Genomic DNA, 24,630 nt, shown 5'->3' on the forward strand with positions numbered 1-24,630 from the left:
CAGGTTAAATTGAGCAAGTGCAGAAATTGCTGTCCATTTCACAACATCGATCAATGCGGGTAAAATCCAAATCATAATTACTGTAAAATATTTTGAATGAGAAGGAGAACTAGTATTCTGAGTAAATTTTAATCATCTAAACTATTTCTTAATTGATAAAAATTATTTCACACATTTTATTTATTTCCAGTCATTAATTTCACTTTCTATTTTTTTCAGTTTGTAATGAAAAAATATTTGATGGTCTGGACTTTCCGGGGAATGACTTCCATCAGTCTGTAGTCGAGGATGAACACAGTTGCCAACGTAAATGTACCGAGGAGCCTCACTGTCAGTTTTTCACCTTTGTGAAAAAGGAGTTTCACAATGAAGTACAGCGGTTAGTCAATCGTTCACCCAATATTCTGCATAAAAATAATCACACTTTCAATTAGAGGAGTGTGTTCTCAGAGCCGTGATCGGTAATCAGTTACTGGCACCTCTTATGCACTTCTTCATGTTCAATATTTTTGCTTGCCAAATACAAATAACTCTACCTGTACATAATTTAGAAAACTAATTCACTGAGTATCAGCAGCAAAGAAAACAAAGTGATGCTTAGTGATCTTGTAAGGAATTTAAACCATGTAATGAATTTGTGATTCTTTGTAGCTACCTTTGTTATCTCAAAAACAATGGAAAGGGAACTCCATCAAGAATAACAGTTCTTTCAGGTGTTATGTCAGGATTTTCTTTAAGGAATTGTGAGTTCAATAACCCAGGTATGTCTGAAATTTCTTCCATCTCTTTAGTCTGAAAGCAGTAATTTTGAAATTATAAGTACCCTTCTTTCTTACTGCATTTAACACTGAAAATTTATCCAGGCAGGTATGGCTGAGATGGTGTGATATACAGTGCAGCTAAATAATGAATCATGCATTGCGAATGATTTGCACAGTTCTCAATAACATAATAAAAAAGCTAGCATCTGCAAATTGCATGCCAATTGATAATGAACATATTAAATGATTAGTTACTTAGAGATCACACTGAAGAATTTGCTGTAACTAATAAATTCTGATCTGAATTAAATCTTTACAATAATGATTGGAATTAAAGGATTTTGTGTAATTCTACTGCTTGAAATGCCTGTTCTGCCATCTTCCTTCCCATTGTAATAACAGATGCCCCATTAAGGATCAGTTCACCTGTTAGAGCAGATCTGTGATCACACGTGGTGGTCTATGGTAATGTTTGATTTTATAGATGTATTTGTAAATTCACATTGTATAAAATATTATGGGATGAAATAATAGGTTTATTTAAAGTATTACTAATCCACTTTTCATTAATTAAAACATTTAAATTCAAAGACAAGATATCTAACTAAACATTCCCTTTGAATTAAGTTCAGAGCTTTCCTTTAAAGATCTGGTTTAAAACTGAGGTGTATCTGGCTCTTTGGCTCACTATAATGTCATTGGACACAACGACATTGAAGGACAGAGTGAGAAATCAAATGTGCTCACATCAGGTTTCTATTTTTACATTGATGGAAGGTAAAGCTGGGATGGAGCTTTGTTCTCTCGATGCCGTAACTGAACACAGAAGCTCAGGATGTACTGACAGGTCAACTGTAGCCAGCTAATAGTTCTGAAGGGAAGGTCTGGTGGAAGTCAATTCAGTGACTATCATAAAGGAATTGGAGAAATACATGAAGGGGCAATGCTTCAAGCCTATGGAAAAGAATAGAGAAGTGTAATGCACTCGAGAGCTCTGTCAATGAGTTAGCTCAATGAGACCGATTAGGAAAAGTTACAGAGCAATTAGAAAATGTTAATTCTAAGTTGCTTTTACTGTTAGGAACAAATCTGTTTTGGAATTAAATAAACTCAAAACAAATTTAAGATGCCCCCCTCCAAATGCCTTTAATGAATATTAACAATATTCAGGATGATATAATAAATATTGGACCTGTTCCATGGGGAGATGTGGTTAAACTGAAGTAAAACAATGCTTCATCATCCTGGCGAATCCAGGCTTCTATAGCTGAGATTCACTGCATTTGTGATCAATAACTTCACATTAGAAAATGATGAGTGTTAATTGTGCACTGCAGCCTGTTGTTGTTGGTCACATGAATGCAATGTGGATAATTCAGTTTAGGCTACACTGTAATTCCTGGAATATTTGATGAGATTTAAAAATGGGGTTTAGATTTAATCATATAGCTCATTACAATGAAATATATTGTAATGGAGTTAATTTTTTTAGATGAGTAAACCAAAAATGTTAATGGAAATCAAAACTGGATGTTCATCCTGACAAGCCCATAAATAAATATTTATTTTGCAGATAATTGATACAAAATTAATCCCATTTTATTTCAGGATGTGTCTATGAACTGGCTGCGAACATTGATTTTCCTGGAAACGATATTGAGTCAGTTCTTACCCCAGATGTCCACTACTGTCAAAAATTGTGTACTGAGTATAAAAATTGTCAGTTTTTCACCTATTTGACAAGGAATTGGAACGCTGACCAACGAAGGTAAATTAACATCTTCATCCAGAACTTACAGTGGAATATGTAAAAATAATGTGAAGGCATCACATCCTAAACTGTGATCTGGATTCCCACAAAAGACAAGGGAAACAGGCTAATGGAAACACCCATGCCTTCAGGATCCCCTCCAAGTTCTACACCGTTGTGATCTTGGAATATTGAACCCTTCACTTCTGTGAATCTAAGTTATGGATCTCCCAACCCATTTGTCACATTGAAAGCATTAAGTGCTGGAATGGGCTGCCTGGAAATCGGTGGAAGTATATAAGATAGTGCTGTTTAAAAGGCTGCTAAATCGACACATGAATATGTAGGGTACGAAGAAATATGGATTATGTGCAGGCGGAAGAGATTCAGTTTATTTAGGCACTGTGCTCAGTTTATTTGTTTGCTTGCTTTCGGACAACTTATTCCATCCCAGTCCAATGTGCTTATCAATGGCCTGAGTATCTGTCATGCTTCTCACACTAAAGGAAATGTGATTTTGTTTGACAGGCCTTCCGTTTTCACTGTCCTGTATAATGGACTTGCTTGTTTCTCCACTCTTTTGCCTGCTCTACATCACTTTGAGTCTCTCTCTCTCTCTCTCTCACACACACACACACACACACACACACACACACACACACACACACACACACACACACACACACACACACACACACACACACACACACACACACACACACACACACACACACACACACACACACACACACGACTTTTGAGTAGCTGTACCAAATTCTCTGTCGTGATATATTTCTGCTCTGTTTTCTATCCATGACCCCACTCTCATTCTGCATCAGGATAAGGTAACTCCCCTTTAATTTTGTCTGATTATTTCTTGTCCAGCATATCATTGAAGACATTTAGAAAGTCTACATGCATCACATCAACTGTTTTCTTCTTATTTATTTTGTCCTGACACCCTCAAAACATTCAAAATGTTTTTCCTTACATAAATCCATGCTGATTCATGCTGATCCGATTATTATTTCCCAAGTGCCTTGTTACCACATCCTGAGATAGATTCTTTCAATTTCCCTATGGCTGATCTCAGACTAACTGATCCCTAGCTCCCTGTTTTCCCTCTCACTATTTGGTATGAATTCCCAATTAATTACTCATCCCACACCTTAACCCCCCCCCCCCCCCCGCTACTATTGAAGAGCAATAATTGCATTTTCCTTTCTCCTTGCCCTGGCTGCAGGAGATTCAAGACCTACATCTTAATATGTGCAGATCTATCCTATAAGTTAATGTGTAAACTCTGGTCACTGTCAGTACCTGAGCTGACACTGAGCTGCATGTATTAGTTGGGCTGATGATATGGTCGAGCCTGCGAACACCATTGTTGGTTTCCAGCTGTGCTGAGCTTCTGCAAACATGTGAATGCTAAGTCTGAGTACTGATTTACAGTTAATGTTGGTTTGAGATGACTGAGATGTGATGAATTGAGAAGAGTCTGAGGCTGGTCATTGGAGAGGTGATCAGGTGATAAATCATTCATTGACCTGGGCCACTTGTTTCCTTACCTAGTTTTTGGGCTTGACTTCAGGCTGCAGGACCTAACTTTGCCAACCTGTACAATATGTTTCTAGAAATCCTTCTCGTTCCCTCAGGAAACATGTCATTTCTAATTTGCTTGCCCTTTGTCCAGATCTCCAAGCACTGGAAAACTTTGGAGATGGTCACTGCCACTTAGAGGATTTATTCAATATTATCCACATCAGAATCAAATCCCAGGGGCACTGGACATCTGCTGCTGCTACATAGTTCTCATCTTTAACCATCACTGCCCATTTATGCCTGGGGTTGGGGCTGGTTCTGCATAATATTGTACTCTCCTCTAACATGAGAATCTTATGACCAGCATGGATGGCCCTGGCTGCACTGGGTAGGCAATATGTTTGTATTCTGCCAGGATTACTCATGCTTTGTGATCCTAGTGCCCATTATGAATGCAATCATTTTATCTTCCCAAATGAATGAGCTTAAAAGTTTAAAAATGAAAAAAGAGTAAACATTTAAAAAAAATTGGCTTCGAGCTTTCTCTGAAGCATTTCTGACATCCAGTGTAAACTCGATTTTTCTTTCAACAGAAAGACCTTGACTGGAGCTATAGAAGCATTTTTGTTTATATTTCAGATTTTCAATGTCTAAAGATAAAAATGTTTCAATTTTTAAAAACTTAATACAGCATATAGAATTTAACAAAATGCCTCATATTATGTTTCAGATTTTATTGTTATCTTAAAGAGAACATGAAAGGGGAACCGACTATTAAAACACAGTTGCAAAATGTTGTCTCAGGCTATTCCTTGAAAAAGTGCAAGAGCTATAACTGTAAGTCAAACGTTGACATGCTGTTGTTGAATTATGGGTTGTACCTGCTACTTCTCTTACTTCCATGAGAAATAATACAATGCAATGTGGGAAACTGTGGCAGAAGTATTGGAGTATGATCAATTGGGTATAGAGGATGATGGGATAGAATCGGGTCTGAGCAACACGGTGTATTCTGACCTGGAAGAGAGGAGTGAGAGCAGAGGGTAAGTTATTCATTAGGAATTGTGAGAATGGGTGGCAGGGTGGGATGAGGAGTAGTTGAGATAGCTCTGGGAGCTGGTAGGCTTGTCATGTTAGCCTGTTTCCTGAGATGGAGGCAGCGATCCAGAAAAGGGACTGGGCATGTGAAGCTGAGGGAAGGGAAAGGTAGAAAAGAACATCAGGCTGGGACTACCAAACTTGGTAACAACTTTAAACAAGATAAATTCTGCAGTTGCTGGAAATTCAAGTAACACCCACAAGATGCTGGAGGAACTCAGCAGGCCATGCAGCATCTATGGAAAAGAGTACAGTCAATGTTTCGGTCTGAGACCTTTCAGCAGGACTGGGTAACAGCTTCTTCCCCCAGACTGTGGGACTAATGAATTCCCAGCCACCACCGAGGTCTCGTCACTTGGACAACAAGCTGTTTACTGTTTACCTGTGCTGCACAATTCACATGCATTTTGAAATATAGTTTATTTACTTATTTGTGGTACTATTTTGTTTTATGTGCAGTGTGTGATATATGTTTTGTGGGTGCACCGTGGTCCGGAAGAACGTTGTTTCATTTGGTTGTACAGTATTATATGTACAGTCAGATGACTTGAATTTGAAAAAGACAGCAGAAGTAATAAAATTATTGAGATCTGAATTTATTTTAGACAGGTATATGGAGGAATTTAAGGTGGGGGGGCTATATGGGAGGCAGGGTTTGAGGGTCGGCACAACATTGTGGGCCGAAGGGCCTGTAATGTGCTGTACTATTCTATGTTCTATGAATGAGTGCAGGAGGCAGCACCAATGCAGTCACCGATTTACCAAAAGAAGTTGTAAGAATGGGCCCAACCTTTATGAATGTCCATCGCTGCAGCTTTGATTTGGAGAGTTTAGTGGAGTTGAAGGAGAAGTTGGTCAGTGTGGGTAGAAAGTGTGGCCAGGTGAATGAGTGCATTGGTGGAGAGGAATGGGTTGAGCCTCTTCTCAGGAAGAAATGGAGGGCCTTCAGACCAGAGTGATGTGAGTTGGAGATGTAAAGAACAGATAGTTGTGTGGGGTAAGAGCAGGCTGAAGCAGTGGGATTACTGTAGCTGGCTACCTAATAGTTGGAGTAAACAGGGTGGAGCAAAATGCCTATTCTGTGCCCCAGGAGGATAGTTGGTGAATTGAAGAAACGACATGCATTCTAAACCCTAATCATTCTCTGAACATAAGATTTCTTCTCTACGTCTTTTTACTTTATACCTCAATCCTAAACCCTCTGGTGTAGACATCCCTGCCATGATTTACCTCTGTAACCTTATTTATCATTCTCATATATTTTACTCCTCTATCAGGCTCCCATTAAACAGCTTAAGTTTAGTAAATTATTGGTGCATATGGTTGCATTGCATGAAATATTTCTATCTTTGTAGTCTTTTGCCCAAAATGTTTATGTTCTAAAATATGTATATAAGATAATTGTGCCGACCAGATTTTAATTCAAACCCAATACCCCTCACAACTGTATCTACTGGTACATTCACTGTGGTTTGTATTGAAATGTTCTGGGTCTTCCGAAGGCACAATATCACCAAGCCTGAGGGGGCAGGACCTTCTTAGGATGGGGAATTAGCACAGGCAATCAGGTTGGATCATCAGCCACACGAGTTTGGATGGTATTTTCTGTCTTTAGTGTGTTATTTCTTCCTTGCATATTTTCCTATGCATAGTATTCATTTTATGGCACCCTATGACCCACCCAGAAACGTGAGAACTTCTGCCCTGAGATTTCCCAATACTTGGTAAATAGAATGTTCTCTATAGACCATTGCAGCAGAATTAGGCCATTCAGCCCATTGGGTCTTTCTTCTCAGCCATTCCATCATGGCTGACATACTAACCCTCTAAATTAAGTGTTACAAGTCTTTTTACCATTAAGCAAGGGATTATGGATCCCTAGGTTGGGAAACCCTGCTCTGAACCCATTCTCTTGCCTTCTCCCTGTAACCTTTGACACCCTTACTAATTAAGAACCTATCAATCTCTGTTTCAAATATACCCAAGTACTTGGCCTTCACAGCCATCTGTGGCACTGGATTCCATAAATTCTCCATCTTGCTTTTATATTGTAGTCTTCTTGAAATGAATGCTAACATTGTATTTGCCTTCTTTACCTCTGACTCAACCTGCAAGTTAACCTTTAGGGAATCCTGCACAAGGTCCCAAGCCTCTTTGCAACTTGAATTTTTAAATTTTCTCCTCATTTAGAAAATAGGTTATGCCTTTATTCCTTCTACCAACAGTGCATGACCAAACACTTACCTAGGCAGAGTCAGAGTCATAGAACTCTTATTTTGCCTAGTCCTATCAATCTGCACCTAGACCATAGCCCTCCATACCCCTCCCATCCACATACCTAATCAAACCTCTCTGAAATGTTGAAATCGATCCCACATCCACAATTCCCTCAGGCAGCTTGTTTCACACTTGCTCCACCTCCTGAGTGAAGGAGCTTCTCCTCAGATATTCCTTAGGAATTTGAAGTCTCATCCTTCACCCATGACCTCTAGTTCTAGTTTTATCCAACCTCACTGGAAAAAGCCTGTTTTCATTAACTTTATCCATACCCTTCATGAAGTATAACACACAAAAAAACTGGAGGAACTCAGCAGGTCAAGCAGCATCTATGGTCAATGTTTCTGGCTGAGACCCTTCATCAGTACTGTACCCCTCATAAATTTGTATACCTTTATCATATATCCTGTCATTTTCCTATGCTCCAGGGAATAGAGTCCTAACTCTACTGCTGATACATCTTACTTATTTTCTCCCACTGAAGAGAATAATTGGATGTAGGATGGGTTAGGATTTGAGATTCAGATATTCATCACTTCCCATTCCCATGTTTTTCAGCTTGTTTTAAAGACCTGTTTGTTGGCCTGGACTTCCCAGGAGATGACTTCCGTCAGTTTGTAGTAGATGATGAACACAGCTGCCAAAGAGAATGTACAGAGAAGCCTGACTGTCAGTACTTCACCTTTGTAAATGGGTTATATCGCAACGCTCGGCAGCGGTGAGTCAAACTCTCAAACAACCCAGGAACAAGGAGCAAAAAAAAAATCTCAGTTTTGTGTAGAGGATAGCTGACTTAGTTCCTTCATCAATCCTATTCCTCTGGCAATTCTCACCTATTTATTTTAACTCTACAGGAATGATTGCTGAGGATTAAAACTTCCTTGCAGTGGGCATGGCCAGTTCAATGACAAAGTTCAATTTTTAGTGGCAGTCTGAGAGAAACTATGTGCTGAAATATTTCACCATTTTGTAAATATTTTATAGTAGGTCACTTTCTGCAATATTTTTGATGCTTCATGAAGTGTGAGTTTGGTTTATGGTTTTATAAATATTTCAAACCTTGTAATGTTTTCCCTAATTTTTCTTAGTTACATTTGCTACCTCAAGAAGAGTGAACAAGGAACACCAACAAAGATAACAACTCTTGAGAATGTTGTATCTGGATTTCCTTTAAGGGAATGTGAGTTCAATAAGTCAGGTATGCCCAACGTTATTTTAACCAGTGAACAGTGAAATAGAAGATAGCCATCAATATAAAGTTCCATCAGGGCTCTGTATTTCATCTTCCTTATTTGCTTAATTTATACAAATAAGAAAGATAATCTAACAGAGCAGCTAAATTAATGAATTCTTTGCAGTATGATTCTTGTTCATAATGCTTAACAAGTTGTGAGCATCTTCCTTACAGTTTAGCAGGTTGTAGTCATAACAGCAATAGTACCTTCTGTTCTGACCAGTAAGAAAACATGCACTGATCCTAAACTAATTCCTTTCTATTCCCCTGCATTCCCATGAGCTGCCATCAAATATTACCAGTCACATTCACACTCTGAATAATTTAAAGTGGCCAACTAGCCTAGCAAATATGATGTCTTTATGGTGTGGTAGGAAACTGGAGGAAATGCACACAGTCACTGGGAGAATGTCAAAACACCATATTGACCATGTCATTGGCTATACTTAAAGTGGATGTTGATAGGTTCTTGATTGTTAAGGTATCAAAGGTTACTGGGGGAAGATGGAAGAATCGGGTTGAGAGGGGATAATAAATCAGTCATGATTGAACGGTGGAGTATTCTCAATAGGCTGAATGGCCAAATTCTGTTCCTATTTCTTTTAGTCTAAAGGTCAGCACATTTAAAATAAATCTGACCAAAGTTTGGCAGATGGAAGAAGGAAGAGCGGAAGTAGAGGCAGAGGCTGGGAGGTTTTAGTTGGAGGCGTTAAAGTGCTGAAGGTAATGGAATCTAATATGAAGGAAAGGTTTAGAATGGAACCAGATAAGGAAAGGTGGGAACAGAGGAAGGATGGAACCCTAGTGGTAGAGTTTATGGGTGATGGGCAGATGGATTATTGGGAGGTGAGTGTGTGTAGGAGGAACAGGGCAGACCAGGAGGAGAGAGAAACAGACAAGTAGGCATATGTGTAACCTGAAATGGCCATTCAGACAGAATATGCTGAGCTGTTGCTCTAATTTGGTTTGTAATTAACTTTAATTGTGGTTCTTGCTTTAAGTCATGTGATACTTCGCTTAGTTTCAGAATGTAGAACAGATCTTTCCGAAGACATAGATTTTCCTGGAAATGATATCACCTGGGTCCTTGCACCTGATGTAAATGTCTGTCAACAACTGTGCACTGATCATCCCCAATGCTTATTCTTCACATTTGTGAAGAGAGAATGGAGCACAGACCACAGAAGGTATTATGGAAACTGTATGTGTTTTGTAATGTATTTAAACTGAGTGTTTTTTCAAAAAAAGATCACTTTCTTTATGGTAAATTTCCAGTCTGCAATTGAATTGCTGCAGGGTATGAAGAAATTGAGCTCATTTGACCCAATTTTCTTGCTCCACGTCTTTGAGAGGAGGTCCAATTAATTCTACTCCACTCTAGTTACCTCGCATCTCTTGTCACTTTTTATGCTTATTTTATGCTCCAGCTTTTATGCTCCATGCTTATTCTTCACATGTATTGCATTATATTTTCTTATATATTTTTGTTCTTAATCTTAATTGATCTATTTATATCTATCCTTATGAAGAATGGTTGATCATTGATATTTTCTTCCAGTTACTTGTATTCAGCTTATTCAGAAAACTGGCCACAGGAACCCATGTACCATCAACAGCTATTAACAACTAATACATGTACAGGCATTCCCAAATGTGAGTTGACAAGCCAAGTGGGGGTCACGACATTGGCTGATGAAGTCATGATCTTCAGGCTTCAATCTATTGTCAACCCAGTATCTGCTGTTGGAAAACTGTGAACTGATAGCCCTGGCCCAATATTGTTGGATCCCTTCGAGGATGTTACAAAAATACTACCAGCATGTCTCCTTTCCCTCCAGGGGCCTAAACATCCTTGACTCCTACACAACCATCAGTGATGCTGATTAAGCCACTCTTCACCCACACTTTGGAAAATCAGACCATCAGGCTGTGCTTCTTCTCTCTGTGTTCAGTCAGAAGCTGACATGTGTCGATCCCATGCAGAAAGCCGTTCAGTGCTGCTCAAAGAAAATAGATGAGCTTCTACAAGTCCTAGTGAAGGGTCTTGTCCTGAAACGTCCACTGTTTACTCTTTTCCCATAGATTCTGTTTGACCTGCTGAGTTTCTCCAGTATTTTGTGTATGTTACTTGGATTTCCGCTATCTGCAAATTTTCTCTTGTTTGAGCTTTTATGGGACTGCTTTGAGTTGATAGACTGGTCTATATTCAAAGACTCTGTGGACAGCCTAGATGAGTATGTTACCACCACCATGGATTTCATCAGCAAATGTGTTGTGGACTGTGGGCCAAAGAGGACAATCTGGCTTTTTCCAAACCAAAAACCATGGATAAGCCAGGAGATCCACTCCTTACTGATGTATAATCAACAGCGTTCAAATCAAAGACTCGGACCTTTACAAGAAATCAAGATACAACTTCCATAAAGATATCAGGGAAGCTAAGAAACAATACCAGATCAGCTGTCAGTTATGGCAGGACTTGCATGCTATAATGGGCCACATGGTGAAGCTGGACAACATTACTGACAACAGTGTATCACTTCCCAGTGAGCTTCATTTATTCTATATACATTTTGAACAGAAGGGGATTGAAATTGTCACTATCCTCCTTGACAGCTTCCAACACAATGTACACATAATCACTATTGTGGATGTAAGATCAAGCTCTAGGGCGTGAACCCCTGGAAAACATCTGACCTGGATAGGGTCCTTGGCTATGTCCTTAAATTCTGAAGAGTTACCCTCTTTTCCAATTGGAAGATTCCATCCAACTCTTCTGACATTATTGGCTGCAGGGGATGGGATTTGTCATAGAGTTGTTCCAGGTCCTTTGACCCATTATGTCCAGAAGACATAATAGCAAAATTAGGCCATCTGGTGTATTACTCTGTTCTGCCATTCTATCATAGCTGATTTGTTATCCCTCTTAACTCCATTCTCTTGCCTTCTCCCCATAACTTCTGATACTCTTACTAATCAAAAAGCTACCAACCTCTGCTTTAAATACACCCAATGATGTGACCCCCACAACTATCTGTGGCAATGTATTCCACAGATTCTCATCCTTTGGCTATAGAAATTCCTCCTCATCTTTGTTCTAAAGAAACATTTTTCTATTCTGAGTCTGTGCCCTCTGGTCCTAGATAGACTCTGCCATTATTGAAAACATTCTCTCAATATTCATTCTGTCTAGGCTTTCAATATTTGGTAGATTTCAATGAGATTCCCCCCCCCCCCCCCTCATTCTTCTAAACTTAAATATTGCTTCTCAATTCAAGTGCTCATTCAAGTGAACCTGACAGGTTGTGAGTGGACCTGCTTCTATCAGCTTCTCAGGTATTGTGATCCACAGTCCACCCACTTAGTGGGTGAAATATACTTGTCTGAACTCTTGAATGATAGACACAGTTTGGAAGAGTGCAACAGATGGGGAGAGGAGAAAAAGGAAGACGATTGCTGACTTCCCACAGCTATCTTGACTATACTTCTTCCCACCCTGTCACCTGTAACAAAAAACTAATTTCCCTTTCTTAGTTCCTTTGTCTCCTCCATATCTATCACCAAAATGTGGCTTTCCTTTCCAGAATATCAGAGATATCCTCCTTCTTCATAGAACAAGGTTTCTGTTCCTCCACCATTGATCCTGCCCTTATCTACATCTTCACTATTTCCCAGATGTCTGCCTACGCCCATTTTCCTATTACCTTAACAGAGGCAGAGTTTCTCTTGTCCTTACCTATCACTCCATGAGCAATGTTCCCTCTGAAGTGTGAGTGTGCCACTGCCGCACAAAGCAATTTCAGCTGCGCACAAAAGCTTGGCACCTGCTTCCTCATTGGCATGTTAAGTATATTTCATAATATATTTCATAAATATATTTCATATATTTATATAATCACATTTCCTTTTCTAGCTTCTGATGCAGATGGTGTTGACAACGTGGACTTTGCGATGATTTGTCTGCAGAGTTTAGAACTGGGTTATTTATACTGTTTTTATTGAAGAAGTTATTCAGTGCGCACATGTTGTTGTCACTGGCCGAAAAATTGCACAGCACAAGACTTCTGTGCACACTGGTCATTACAAGTTAGAGGGAATGTTGCCCATGGACCTCCACATTCAGCACATCCTCTGCAACATCTGCCATCTTCACCTGGATCCTACCAACAAACATATCTATACCTTCGTCCCAGCTCTCCGCTTTCCACAGGAATCCACTCGCTGTAATTCCCTTGTCCACTCATCCCACCACACTAATCACCATGCTGGCACTTGTACCTGCAAGTGGAAGAGAAGCTACACCTGCCCATTCACCTCTGTTCCTGGCTCCAAACAGACCTTCCAGGTGAGGTAACACTTCACCTGTGAATCTGTTGGGGCCGTCTATTGAATCCAGTGCTCCCGATTCGGCCTTCTCTACATCAGAGAAATCCAGCATAGCTTGGGGGACTGTTTCATCAAACACCCTCTCTTCATCCCAACAAGCAGAATATCCCATTGATTAATCATTTTAATTCTAATTCCCATTCCCGTTCTGACATGTTGGTCCATGGCCTCTGCAACAATGAGGCCGCACTCAGGTTGGAAGAGAAACACCTCATATTCCATCTGGGAAGTTTCTAACCTGATGGCATGAACATCGATTCTCTAGCTTCTAGTAAGCTTTCCAACTTCCACTTCTCTTGTCTTCCACTCTCCACGCTGGCTCTTCTCTTATCATCACCTGCCTATCACCTAGCCCTGGTGCTCCTCTTCCTTCCCTTTTCCCATGGTCCTCTCTCCTCTCGTATCAGATTCCATTTTCTTCTGCAGCCCTTTACCTTTTTCACCTATCACCTCCCAGCTTCTCACTTTAACCCTCCTTCCCTCACCCACTTAGCTTTACGTATCCAACGCTGGAAGAACTCAGCAGGTCAGGCAGCATCCGTGAGAAAAGAGTAGCCAATGTTTCGGGCCAAGACCCTTCATCTCTTTATAAGTAAAGATCTTTACTTATAAAACTCTTTATAAGAGCTACTTTATAAGTAAAGGGAATTTATAAGTAGCTCTTGGCTACTCTTTTCTCACGGATGCTGTCTGACCTGCTGAGTTCTTCCAGCGTTGTGTACGTATTCTTTGATCCACAGCATCTGCAGTTGTATTTTTGTGTTTTGTAGCTTTATGTATCACCTTCTGGCTTGTGTTCGTTCCGCTGTCCTCATATTCTTATTTGGGTTTCTTCTCCATTCTTTTCCAGTTCTGATGAAGGGTCCCAGCCTGAAACATTGACTGTTTATTCCTTTCCTTAGATACTGCCTGACTTGCTAATTACGTCCAGTATTTTGTGTGTGTTGCTCTGGATTTCCAGCATCTGCACAATCTCTTGTGTTTATGATTTGATGGCTTCCCATTTCTGGTGAGACCTGAGGTAGGAAGAGAGCAAAGAAACAGTGGAGGTTCATGCTTCTTAGCAGCTGCCATGCCCTCTTAGAGCCTTGGAAACTGAGTTTTCCCATAGGCCGGTATCTGTTGTCAGGAATTGTACTACTCAGGAATGAGCATATTCTCCCAAGCTGTGGGATCTGATCCCATTCTAGAGGCCTGTGTGCACAATTCTAGATGACACTTTGGTGGAGTACTGAGAAAGGCCACCCTTTAACCAACAGCGAGTCCTCTCCTTCAGATGGAGGAGAAAGATTCCAGAGCAGATTAACGAATATCCTGTCTAATATATTATCTGCAACACTATAATAAATTCTCTGGCCATCAATATAATGCTCTTTGCTGGATCTTGCTCCACTGCAGTTATTACATTGCTTGATGGATGTTTAGTATTTCTTGATTGCTGGGATTGTTAGAGGTTTAAAATGTTGCAATGTAGTTGTAATGGTACATTATTTTAGAGGCTCTGAAACATCTGTTGCCTATTACCACCGAGGGAAGGGTATCTTCCAAAGACTGGGAAATGAAATTGTATTATGTTTAGAAGGTGAATAGAATTTCTTTGGACTTTGTTGATAATGGATTAATTAACATTTAACTGACCATTTTCCAGATTTTATTGTTACTTAAAGCAAACTTCAACTGGAAGAGTCTCAAGGAAAACAAGGTTACAAAACGTTGTAAGTGGGTTCTCCCTCAAATCGTGCAAGAATGTGACCAGTTGTAAGTAAATATAAAAAAAAAACTTTCATTTTGTTTTTTTTTCCATTAAGAACTGAGCTCAGGCTAATTTTTAAATATACATTTTCAGCATTTGGTTATTTTCAGCAAGGCCCAAACACAGATGCAGAAGAAAACAAACCAAACAATGTTAGGATTCTCCAATGTAGAAGCGACTATATTGTGAACACTGAGTGCAGCATATTAGACTGAAGAAGTGCAGGTGAATCGCTGCTTCACTTGGAAAGGTAGTTCGGACCCTGGATGGTGGGAAGGAAAGTGATGAGGAGGCAGGTATTGCAATGCCTCCAATTGCAAGGCAAGGTGTAAAAAGGAGATATTTGGTGTGAATAGAAGAGTGGACCAGCTATGCACTTCCATGCTCCATCAGGAAGACCTTAAAGCTCTCCACTTCTTTCTGGAGAGCAAACCTAAACATTTCATTTCCACTACGACCCTCCTCCATCTGGCAGGCAGTACTGGTTCTCAGCCTTAACAATTTCTTTTTTGACTCCTCACACTGCCAATTCATCAGCTCTGTGGAATAATCCATGATACAAGCCCCCAGGTAATGCTTCCCCAACTTTTTCTCTGCTATACTGATGACTGCATTGTTGCTGCTTTCAGCACCCATTCTGAGCTTGTCAACTTCATCAACATTGCTTTCACCTTCCACTCTGCCTTCAAATTTACTTAGTCCATCTCTGACACTTCCCTTCCTTTTCTTAATCTCTCTGTCTCCATCCAATGTCTTCTTTTACAAACTTATTGACTTCCATAGTTATCTTGACTATACCTTTTCCCACCCTGTAACTTGTAAAAATGCTCTTCCCTTCTCTCAGTTACCTATCTCTGCTACATTTGTTCTCAGGATGAGACTTCCCATTCTAGAAGAGCAAAAGGATTGCAAGGCACAAAATTGGTCCTCTGGAAGTTCAGAATGATAATCTATGCATGGAGCCAAAAGAGATGGGGGAGATCAAAATGGATTTTTTGCATTTGTATTTATAACCATATAACAATTACAGCACAGAAACAGGCCATCTCGGCCCTTCTAGTCCGTGCCAAACGCTTACTCTCACCTAGTCCCACTGGCCTGCACTCAGCCCATAAGCCTCCATTCCTTTCCTGTCCATATATCTATCCAATTTTACTTTAAGTGACAATACCGAACCTGCCTCCACCACTTCTACTAGAAGCTTGTTCCACACAGCTATCACTCTGTGAGTAAAGTAATTCCCCCTTATGTTACCCTTAAACATATGCCACCTAACTCTCAACTTATGTCCTCTTGTTTGAATCTCCCCTACTCTCAATGGAAAAAGCCTATCCACGTCAACTCTATCTATCCCCCTCATAATTTTAAATACCTCTATCAAGTCCCCCCTTAACCTTTTACGCTGCAAAGAATAAAGACCTAACTTGTTCAACCTTTCTCTGTAACTTAGGTGCTGAAACCCAGGTAACACTCTAGTAAATCTTCTCTGTACTTTCTCTCTATTTTGTTGACATCTTTCCTATAATTCGGTGACCCGAACTGTACACAATACTCCAAATTCGACCTTACCAATGCCTTGTACAATTTTAACATTACATCCCAACTCCTATACTCAATGTTCTGATTTATAAAGGCCAGCATACCAAAAGCTTTCTTCATCACCCTATCCACATGAGATTCCACCTTCAGGGAACTATGTACAATTATTCCTAGATCACTCTGTTCTACTGCATTCTTCAATGCCCTACCATTTACCATGTATGTCCTATTTGGATTATTCCTACCAAAATGTAGCACCTCACACTTATCAGCATTAAACTCCATCTGCCATTGTTCAGCCCACTCTTCTAACTGACCTAAATCTCTCTGCAAGCTTTGAAAACCTACTTCATTATCCACAATGCCATCTATGACAAACAACTTTGGACCCAGTACAGATCCCTGAGGCACACCACTAGTCACCGGCCTCCAACCTGACAAACAGTTATCCACAACTACTCTCTGGCATCTCCCATCCAGCCACTGTTGAATCCATTTTACTACTTCAATATTAATACCTAATGATTGAACCTTCCTAACTAACCTTCCATGCAGAACCTTGTCAAAGGCCTTACTGAAGTCCATATAGACAACATCCACTGCTTTACCCTCATCAACTTTCCTAGTAACCTCTTCAAAAAATTCAATATTTGTCAAACATGACCTTCCACGCACAAATCCATGCTGACTGCTCCTAATCAGACCCTGTCTATCCAGATAATTATATATACCATCTCTAAGAATACTTTCCATTAATTTACCCACCACTGACGTCAAACTGACAGGCCTATAATTGCTAGGTTTACTCTTAGAACCCTTCTTAAGCAATGGAACCACGTGAGCAATACACCAATCCTCTGGCACCATCCCCGTTTCTAATGACATTTGAAATATTTCTGTCAGAGCCCTTGCTATTTCCACACTAACTTCCCTCAAGATCCTAGGGAATATCCTGTCAGGTTCTGGAGATTTATCCACTTTTATATTCCTTAAAAGTGCCAGTACTTCCTCCTCTTTAATCATCATAGTTTCCATAACTTTCCTACTTGTTTCCCTTACCTTACACAATTCAATATCCTTCTCCTTAGTGAATACCGAAGAAAAGAAATTGTTCAAAATCTCCCCCATCTCTTTTGGTTCCACACATAGCCGTTCACTCTGATTCTCTAAGGGACCAATTTTATCCCTCACTATCCTATTGCTATTAATATAACTGTAGAAACCCTTCATATTTATTTTCACCTTACTTGCCAAAGCAACCTCATATCTTCTTTTAGCTTTTATAATTTCTTTCTTAAGATTCTTCTTACATTCTTTATATTCCTCGAGCACCTCATTTACTCCATGCTGCCTATACTTATTGTAGATATCTCTCTTTTTCCTAACCAAGTTTCCAATATCCCTTGAAAACTATGGCTCTCTCAAACTTTTAACCTTTCCTTTCAACCTAACAGCAACATAAAGATTCTGTACCCTCAAAATTTCACCTTTAAATGATCTCCATTTCTCTATTACATCCTTCCCATAAAATAAATTGTCCCAATCCACTCCTTCCAAATCCTTTCACATATCCTCAAAGTTAGCCTTTCTCCAATCAAAAATCTCAACCCTGGGTCCAGTCCTATCCTTCTCCATAATTATATTGAAGCTAATGGCATTGTGATCACTGTACCCGAAGTGCTCCCCAACACATACCTCCTTCACCTGACCCATTTCATTCCCTAACAGAAGATCCAACACTGCCCCTTCTCTAGTCAGTACCTTTATGTATTGCTGCAAAAAACTACCCTGCACACATTTTACAAACTCCAAACCATCCAGTCTCAGTTACTCAGTTGATGGATCCAGAATCATAGCAGTGAGGTCTGGACCTAGTACAGAGTGCAGAGGAGGAGGAGTTTACTGTCCTCAGGCAAATCAAGGTGGATAAATCCCCAGAGCCTGAACAAAGTAGGAGGCAAGTGCAGAAATTGTAGGGGCCCTAACAGAGATATTTTATCCATCCTTAGCGACAAGTGAGGTACCAGAGGATTGGAGGATAGCTAATGTTGTTCTACTATTTAAGAATAAAAATAAACCATGAAATTATAGGCCATTGAGCTGCCATCTGCAGTTGGACAGTTATTGGAAAGTATTGTAAGGGACCACTATGAGTATTTGGATAGACATGGGCTGATTAGGGATAGTCAGCATGGCTTTATGCATTGTAAGTTGTGTCTGACCAATCTTAGGAAGTTTTTGAGGAAGTTACCGGGAAATTTGATAAAGTCAAGGTAACGGATGTTGTCAACATGGACTTCAGCAAGGCCTTTGACAAGGTCCGCATGGGAGGTTGGTCAAGAAGGTTCAGTCGCTTGCCATTCAAAATGAGGTTGTAACTTGGATTAGGCATTGGCTTTGAGCGAGAAGCCAGAGAGTGGTAGTAGATGGCTGCCTCTCTGACTAGAGGCCCAGGAGTAGTGGACTGCTGCAGAGATCGATGTTGTTCAATGATCTGAAAGATAATGTGATTAAATGGATCAGCACATTTATGAATGACACCGATTGGGGTGTAATGGTCAGTAAGGAAGACGATCAAAGCTTACAACAGGATCTGCACCAGCTGGAAAAATGTGCTGAACCTTGGCAGATGGAACTTAATGCAGACAAGTGTAAGGTTTTGCTCTTCAGTAGAACGAACCAGGGTAGATCTTACACAGTGAATGATACACATTGAGGAGTACGGTAGAACAAAGGGATCTGGGAATATAGATTTATAATTCATTGAAAGTGGCACCACAGGTAGATAGGGTTGTAATAAAAACTTTTGCAACATTGGCCTTCATAATCCAAAGTGGTAAGTACAGGAGATGTTGAAGTTGTATAAGATTGGTGAAGCCTAATTCAGAGCATTGTGTGTACCTTTGGTCACCTACCTATCAGAATCAGATTTACTATCACCGGGATATGCTGTGGTACAATGATAAATATAGAAAAAAACTGAATCACAGCAAGTATATAAATAGTTAAAATAAGTAGTGCAAAAACAGAAATTTAAATAAAGTAGTGAGGTAGTGTTCATGGGTTCAATGCCCATTCAGAAATCTGGTGGCAGAGTGGAAGAAGCTGTTCCTGAATTGTTGAGTGTGTGCCTTCAGGCTTCTCTACCTCCTTCTTGACATTACAATGAGAAGAGGGCCTGTCCTTGATGGTGGGAGTCCTTAATAATGGTTGCTGACTTTCTGAGGCACTGCTCCTTGAAAATGTCCTGAATACTACAAAGGCTAGTACCTAAGATGGAGCTGACTAATTTTACAACTTTCTGTAGCTTCTTTCAATCCTGGCAGTAGTGCCCCCTCACACCAGACAGTGATGCAGCCAGTCAGAATGCTTTCCATGGTACATCTGTAGAAGTTTTTGAGTGGCTTAGGTGACAAACCAAATCTCCTCTAACTTCTAATGAAATATAGCCTCTGTCTTTCCTTCTTTATAGCTGTTTCAATATGTCGGGACCAGGTTAGGTCCTCAGAGATATTGACACCTAGAAATTTGAAATTGCCTACTCTCTCCACTTCTGATCCCTCGATGCAGATTAGTATGTGTTCCCTCATCTTGCCCATTCTGAAGTCCAAATCAGCTCTTTGCTCTTACGAACGTTGAGTGCAAGGTTGTTGCTGTGACACTGATGCATCATCAATAACTCTCTCCGAGACGTAAAAGCGAGGTATTGGCTTTTATTGACTGGAAGAAGGAACAAGCAGTGAGTGACCACCATACTACATCCTGGAGACTGAGAGGCCGGGCTCAGACCTCCATCACCTTTATACAGGGGTCTGTGGGAGGAGCCACAGGAGCAGTCATCGGGGGGGGGTGTGTCCAGACAGGTATACGTAGTTCACCACATTCACCCCCCCCACCCTTTGCTTTAAAAAGAGTCCCCAGGTGGCGAAGTTTCTTACAAGTATATTTACAGGTTAAGTCTATCAGGCGGTCGAATCTGTCGCTGCGAGCTACGTAGTTCTGGCTGTGATTGCACAGGTGCCGGTGGTGATTGCACAGGTGTCGGTGGTGATTGCACAGGTGCCGGTGGTGGTGATTGCACAGATGCCGGTGGTGGTGATTGCACAGGTGCCGGTGGTGGTGATTGCACAGGGGACGGTGGTGGTGATTGCACAGATGCCGGTGGTGGTGATTGCACAGGGGACGAAGGTGGTGATTGCACAGGTGCCGGAGGTGGTGATTGCACAGGTGCCGGAGGTGGTGATTGCACAGGGGACGAAGGTGGTGATTGCACAGGTGCTGGAGGTGGTGATTGCACTGGTGCCGGTGGTGGTGATTGCACAGGTGCTGGTGGTGGTGATTGCACAGGTGCCGGTGGTGGTGATTGCACAGGGGACGGAGGTGGTGATTGCACAGGTGCCGGTGGTGGTGATTGCACAGGTGCCGGTGGTGGTGTTTGTACAGGTGCTGGAGGTGATTGCACAGGTGCTGATGGTTGTGATTGCACAGGTGTCGGTGGTGGTGATTGCACAGGTGCCGGTGGTGGTGATTGCACAGGTGCCAGTGGTGGTGATTGCACAGGTGCCGGTGGTGATGATTGCACAGGTGCCGGTGGTGGTGATTGCACAGGTGTCGGTGGTGGTGATTGTACAGGTGCCGGTGGTGGTGATTGCACAGGAGACGGAGGTTGCGCTGGTTCCGGCCTAACTGGAGGCGTCAGTGATCCCTCACTTGTGTGCGAGGCGCCCGGAATATACGCGTACGAGATGCCTGGTATATGAGTGTGGTGAGGAGTCTGTGTAGGGCTCGGTGTGCACGGTGTCACCTCGGGTACAGGGTACATAGTTACCGTGGAGTGTTCGGGGTAGGGGTCTGCTGCTCCTGCGGGTGCCAGGTCGCGGACGGAGACTGTGTCCTCCCGCCCATCAGGTAAGACCATGTAGGCATACTGGGGGTTCGCATGTAGAAGGTGAACCCTCTCGACCAGCGGGGAGTATTTATTGCTCCTCACATGTTTCAGGAGCAGCACTGGCCCTGGGGATGTCAGCCAAACTGGTAGGGTGGTCCCAGTGACAGACTTCCTGGGAAAAGAGAATAGGCATTCGTGAGGGGTGGCATTGGTGGACGTACATAACAGGGAGCGGATAGAGTGGAGTGCCTCAGGGAGGACCTCCTGCCATCGAGAGACCGGCAACCCTTTTGACTTAAGGGCTAAAAGTGTGGCCTTCCACACTGTGGCATTCTCCCTCTCCACCTGTCCATTTCCCCGGGGATTATAGCTCGTGGTCCTACTAGTAGCAATGCCCCTAGCTAGCAGGTACCGGCGTAGCTCGTCACTCATAAAGAAGGACCCTCTATCACTGTGGATATAGCAGGGATATCCGAACAGAGTGAAGAGCTGGCGCAGGGCTTTTATGACGGACGTGGTAGTAGTGTCGGGGCAGGGGATGGCAAAGGGGAACCGCGAGTACTCATCGATAATATTGAGAAAATAGACGTTGCGGTCAGTGGAGGGAAGGGGGCCCTTAAAGTCAACACTCAGTTGCTCAAAGGGACGGGTGGCCTTGACAAGTTGCACCGTGTCAAGACGGTAGAAGTGCGGTTTGCACTCAGCGCAGATTTGGCAGTCCCTGGTCATCGTCCTGATGTCCTCCAGGGAGTAAGGCAGGTTCCGGGCTTTCACAAAATGGTAAAATCGGGTGACCCCCGGATGACAAAGTTGTGCTTGAAGGACGTATAGCTGGTCGAACTGTGCACTAGCACACTTTCTCCGGGATAGGGCATCAGGGGGCTCATTGAATCTGCCAGGCCGGTACAGGATATCATAGTTGTAGGTGGAGAGTTCTATTCTCTACCGCAAAATTTTATCATTTTTGATTTTGCCCCGCTGTTGGTTGCTGAACATGAACGCAACCGAGCGCTGGTCGGTCAGCAAGGTGAACCTTTTGCCGGCGAGATAGTGCCTCCAGTGCCTAATAGCTTCCACTATGGCCTGGGCTTCTTTCTCCACCGCGGAGTGCTGAATTTCAGAGCCTTGAAGGGTACGAGAAAAGAATGCTACTGGCCTTTCTGCCTGATTGAGGGTAGCAGTCAGCGCGAAATCGGAGGCGTCACTCTCTACTTGGAAGGGAATGGTCTCATCCACCGCATGCATCGTTGCTTTGGCAATGTCCCCTTTAATGCAGCTGAAGGCCGCGCAGGCCTCAGCAGAGAGGGGAAAAGTGGTAGACTTGACCAGGAGGCGGGCCTTGTCTGCGTAACAGGGGACCCATTGGGCGTAATAGGAAAAAAAACCAAGGCACCGTCTGAGGGCTTTGAGAGTGGTGGGAAGAGGGAGTTCTAACAGGGGGCGCATACAGTCGGGATCAGGGCCAATGACCCCGTTTTCCATGACATACCCAAGGATAGCGAGTAGGGTGGTTCCGAACACACACTTGTCCCTGTTATAAGTAAGGTTCAGAGCTTCGGCCACTTGGAAAAATCGTTGGAGGTTGGCGTCGTGATCCGACCAGTCGCGACCACAGATGGTGATGTTATCCAGATAGGGAAATGTGGCCTTCAGTTGGTACTGGTCCACCATCCGGTCCATTTCCCTCTGGAAGATGGAGACACCATTTGTGACACCAAATGGGATGCGCAGGAAGTGATAGAGCCTGCCACCCGCCTCGAAGGTGGTGTAGGGGCGGTCCTCTGGGCGGATGGGGAGCGGGTGATAAGTGGATTTCAGATCTATTGTCGAGTACACCTTGTACTGAGCTATCTGGTTGACCATATCCGCGATGCGGGGTAGGGGGTACGCGTCAAGCTGCGTGAACCTATTGATGGTTTGACTATAGTCCACGACCATCCTATTTTTCTGCCCAGTCCGAACAACAGCCACCTGGGACCGCCAAGGGCTTGTGCTTGGCTCGATGATCCCCTCCCTGAGCAGCCGCTGCACCTCTGACTGAATGAAGGCCCTGTCCCCCGCGCTGTACCTCCTGCTTTTAGTTGCCACAGGTTTACAGTCGGGGGTCAGGTTGGTGAACAGCGGTGGGGGAGGGATCTTGAGGGTGGAGAGGCTGCAAGTGGTGTCAGTAGCGCAGCTGTCGGCATGGTGCTGGGTGGGATGTGCGGGTCGGTGTGTGTGTGTGTGCAGTAACGGGGTATATGGCGAAGTCCCACCAAACTGAGGATTCCTGACAGTGAGCGGTGGGAGGGGCCCGTCATATGCCATAGTCACACTTTTGAGATGGCTCTGGAAGTCCAGCCCCAATAGCACAGGTGCGCACAGTCGAGGCATGACCAGTAGCGCAAAGTTCCGATATTCTGTGCCCTGTACCACCAATGTCGCTACACAACCCACCCGGATGTCTGTGGAATGTGACCCAGAAGCCAAGGTGATCCTCTGGCTTATGGGCCGTGTCACGAGTCCACAGCGTTGCACTATGTCCGGGTCAATAAAACTCTCAGTGCTGCCCATGTCAAACAGGCAGCTAGTCCTGTGCCTCTCCACCAGGATGTCCATCATTGACCTTGGAAGCTGGTGTGGGGCGCTTTGTTCGAGGGTTACGGTGGCCAGAGTTGAGCCGGCTTGGTGCCCGGTAAACACCGGTGGGTCGGGGGCGGGGCATGGCGATGCCAACAAAGGTGGCCGCCCACATCCGAGCATGCAAGATGGCGGCCCCCACATCTCACACACCGCGCTGCTCGACCCCACTCGTGGTTTAGACTTACAGACCCTGGCGAAATGGCCCGTCTTCCCGCAGCTGGAGCAGGTCGCTTCTCGAGCCTGGCAGTGTTTTCGGGGATACATTTTGAATCCACAGAAGTAACACAGCTCAGGCTTTTGCCTGGCCGCCGCCGTGGTCGGGTTTGGGGAGTTCATGGAATCACGACTGGCAGCGGCGTTGGCGAATTTGCTCGCGGGAACCGGCGGCGACGGGGTCTGAGGCGTCCACGGAACCGGCGGGGAATCGCGCAACTGGACAGCGTCAGCGTTGTGCAGAGCAGGCTCCAGCATGTGTGTCGGCCGTCTCGATCGCCAAGCGTAAGGTAAGATCGGCATTTTCCAGCAGCCACTGGCACACATACACTGACCTCATTCCTGTCACAAAGGCGTCTCGTACCAAGAGTTCCGCATGCTGTTCTGCCGTGAGAGTTTTGCAATCACAAGTTTGGACGAGTGTCTGTAGGGCTCGGAGAAACTGGGCGCTCGACTCTGCAGGCTGCTGCCGTTGGGTAGCTAAGCGATGTCTTGCGTAGACGGTGTTCACCGTCTGCAGGTACTGTCTTTTGAGGGCGTCCAGTGCCCCTTCGTAGGTCGACAGGT

The 24,630-nt window shown here is 43.1% G+C and overlaps 1 protein-coding gene across 4 annotated transcripts in view; it reads left to right on the forward strand.

Annotated features, from left to right (window-relative positions):
* LOC140737843 (uncharacterized) overlaps positions 1–24,630 on the forward strand; it is a 185,607-nt gene that overhangs the window by 42,216 nt on the left and 118,761 nt on the right. For 2 of the 4 annotated variants that reach the window (XM_073064541.1, XM_073064544.1), the window contains exons 11-18: positions 220–379; positions 652–761; positions 2,370–2,529; positions 4,784–4,890; positions 7,987–8,146; positions 8,517–8,626; positions 9,684–9,849; positions 14,697–14,806. In XM_073064541.1, the coding sequence (XP_072920642.1) occupies positions 220–379; positions 652–761; positions 2,370–2,529; positions 4,784–4,890; positions 7,987–8,146; positions 8,517–8,626; positions 9,684–9,849; positions 14,697–14,806 (1,083 nt within the window). The remainder of the gene's footprint in view (positions 1–219; positions 380–651; positions 762–2,369; positions 2,530–4,783; positions 4,891–7,986; positions 8,147–8,516; positions 8,627–9,683; positions 9,850–14,696; positions 14,807–24,630) is intronic. The other 2 variants (XM_073064543.1, XM_073064542.1) reach the window with 2 other exon arrangements.

Source organism: Hemitrygon akajei, chromosome 13 (genome assembly GCF_048418815.1).
Source record: "Hemitrygon akajei chromosome 13, sHemAka1.3, whole genome shotgun sequence".
NCBI classification, from domain to species: domain Eukaryota; kingdom Metazoa; phylum Chordata; class Chondrichthyes; order Myliobatiformes; family Dasyatidae; genus Hemitrygon; species Hemitrygon akajei.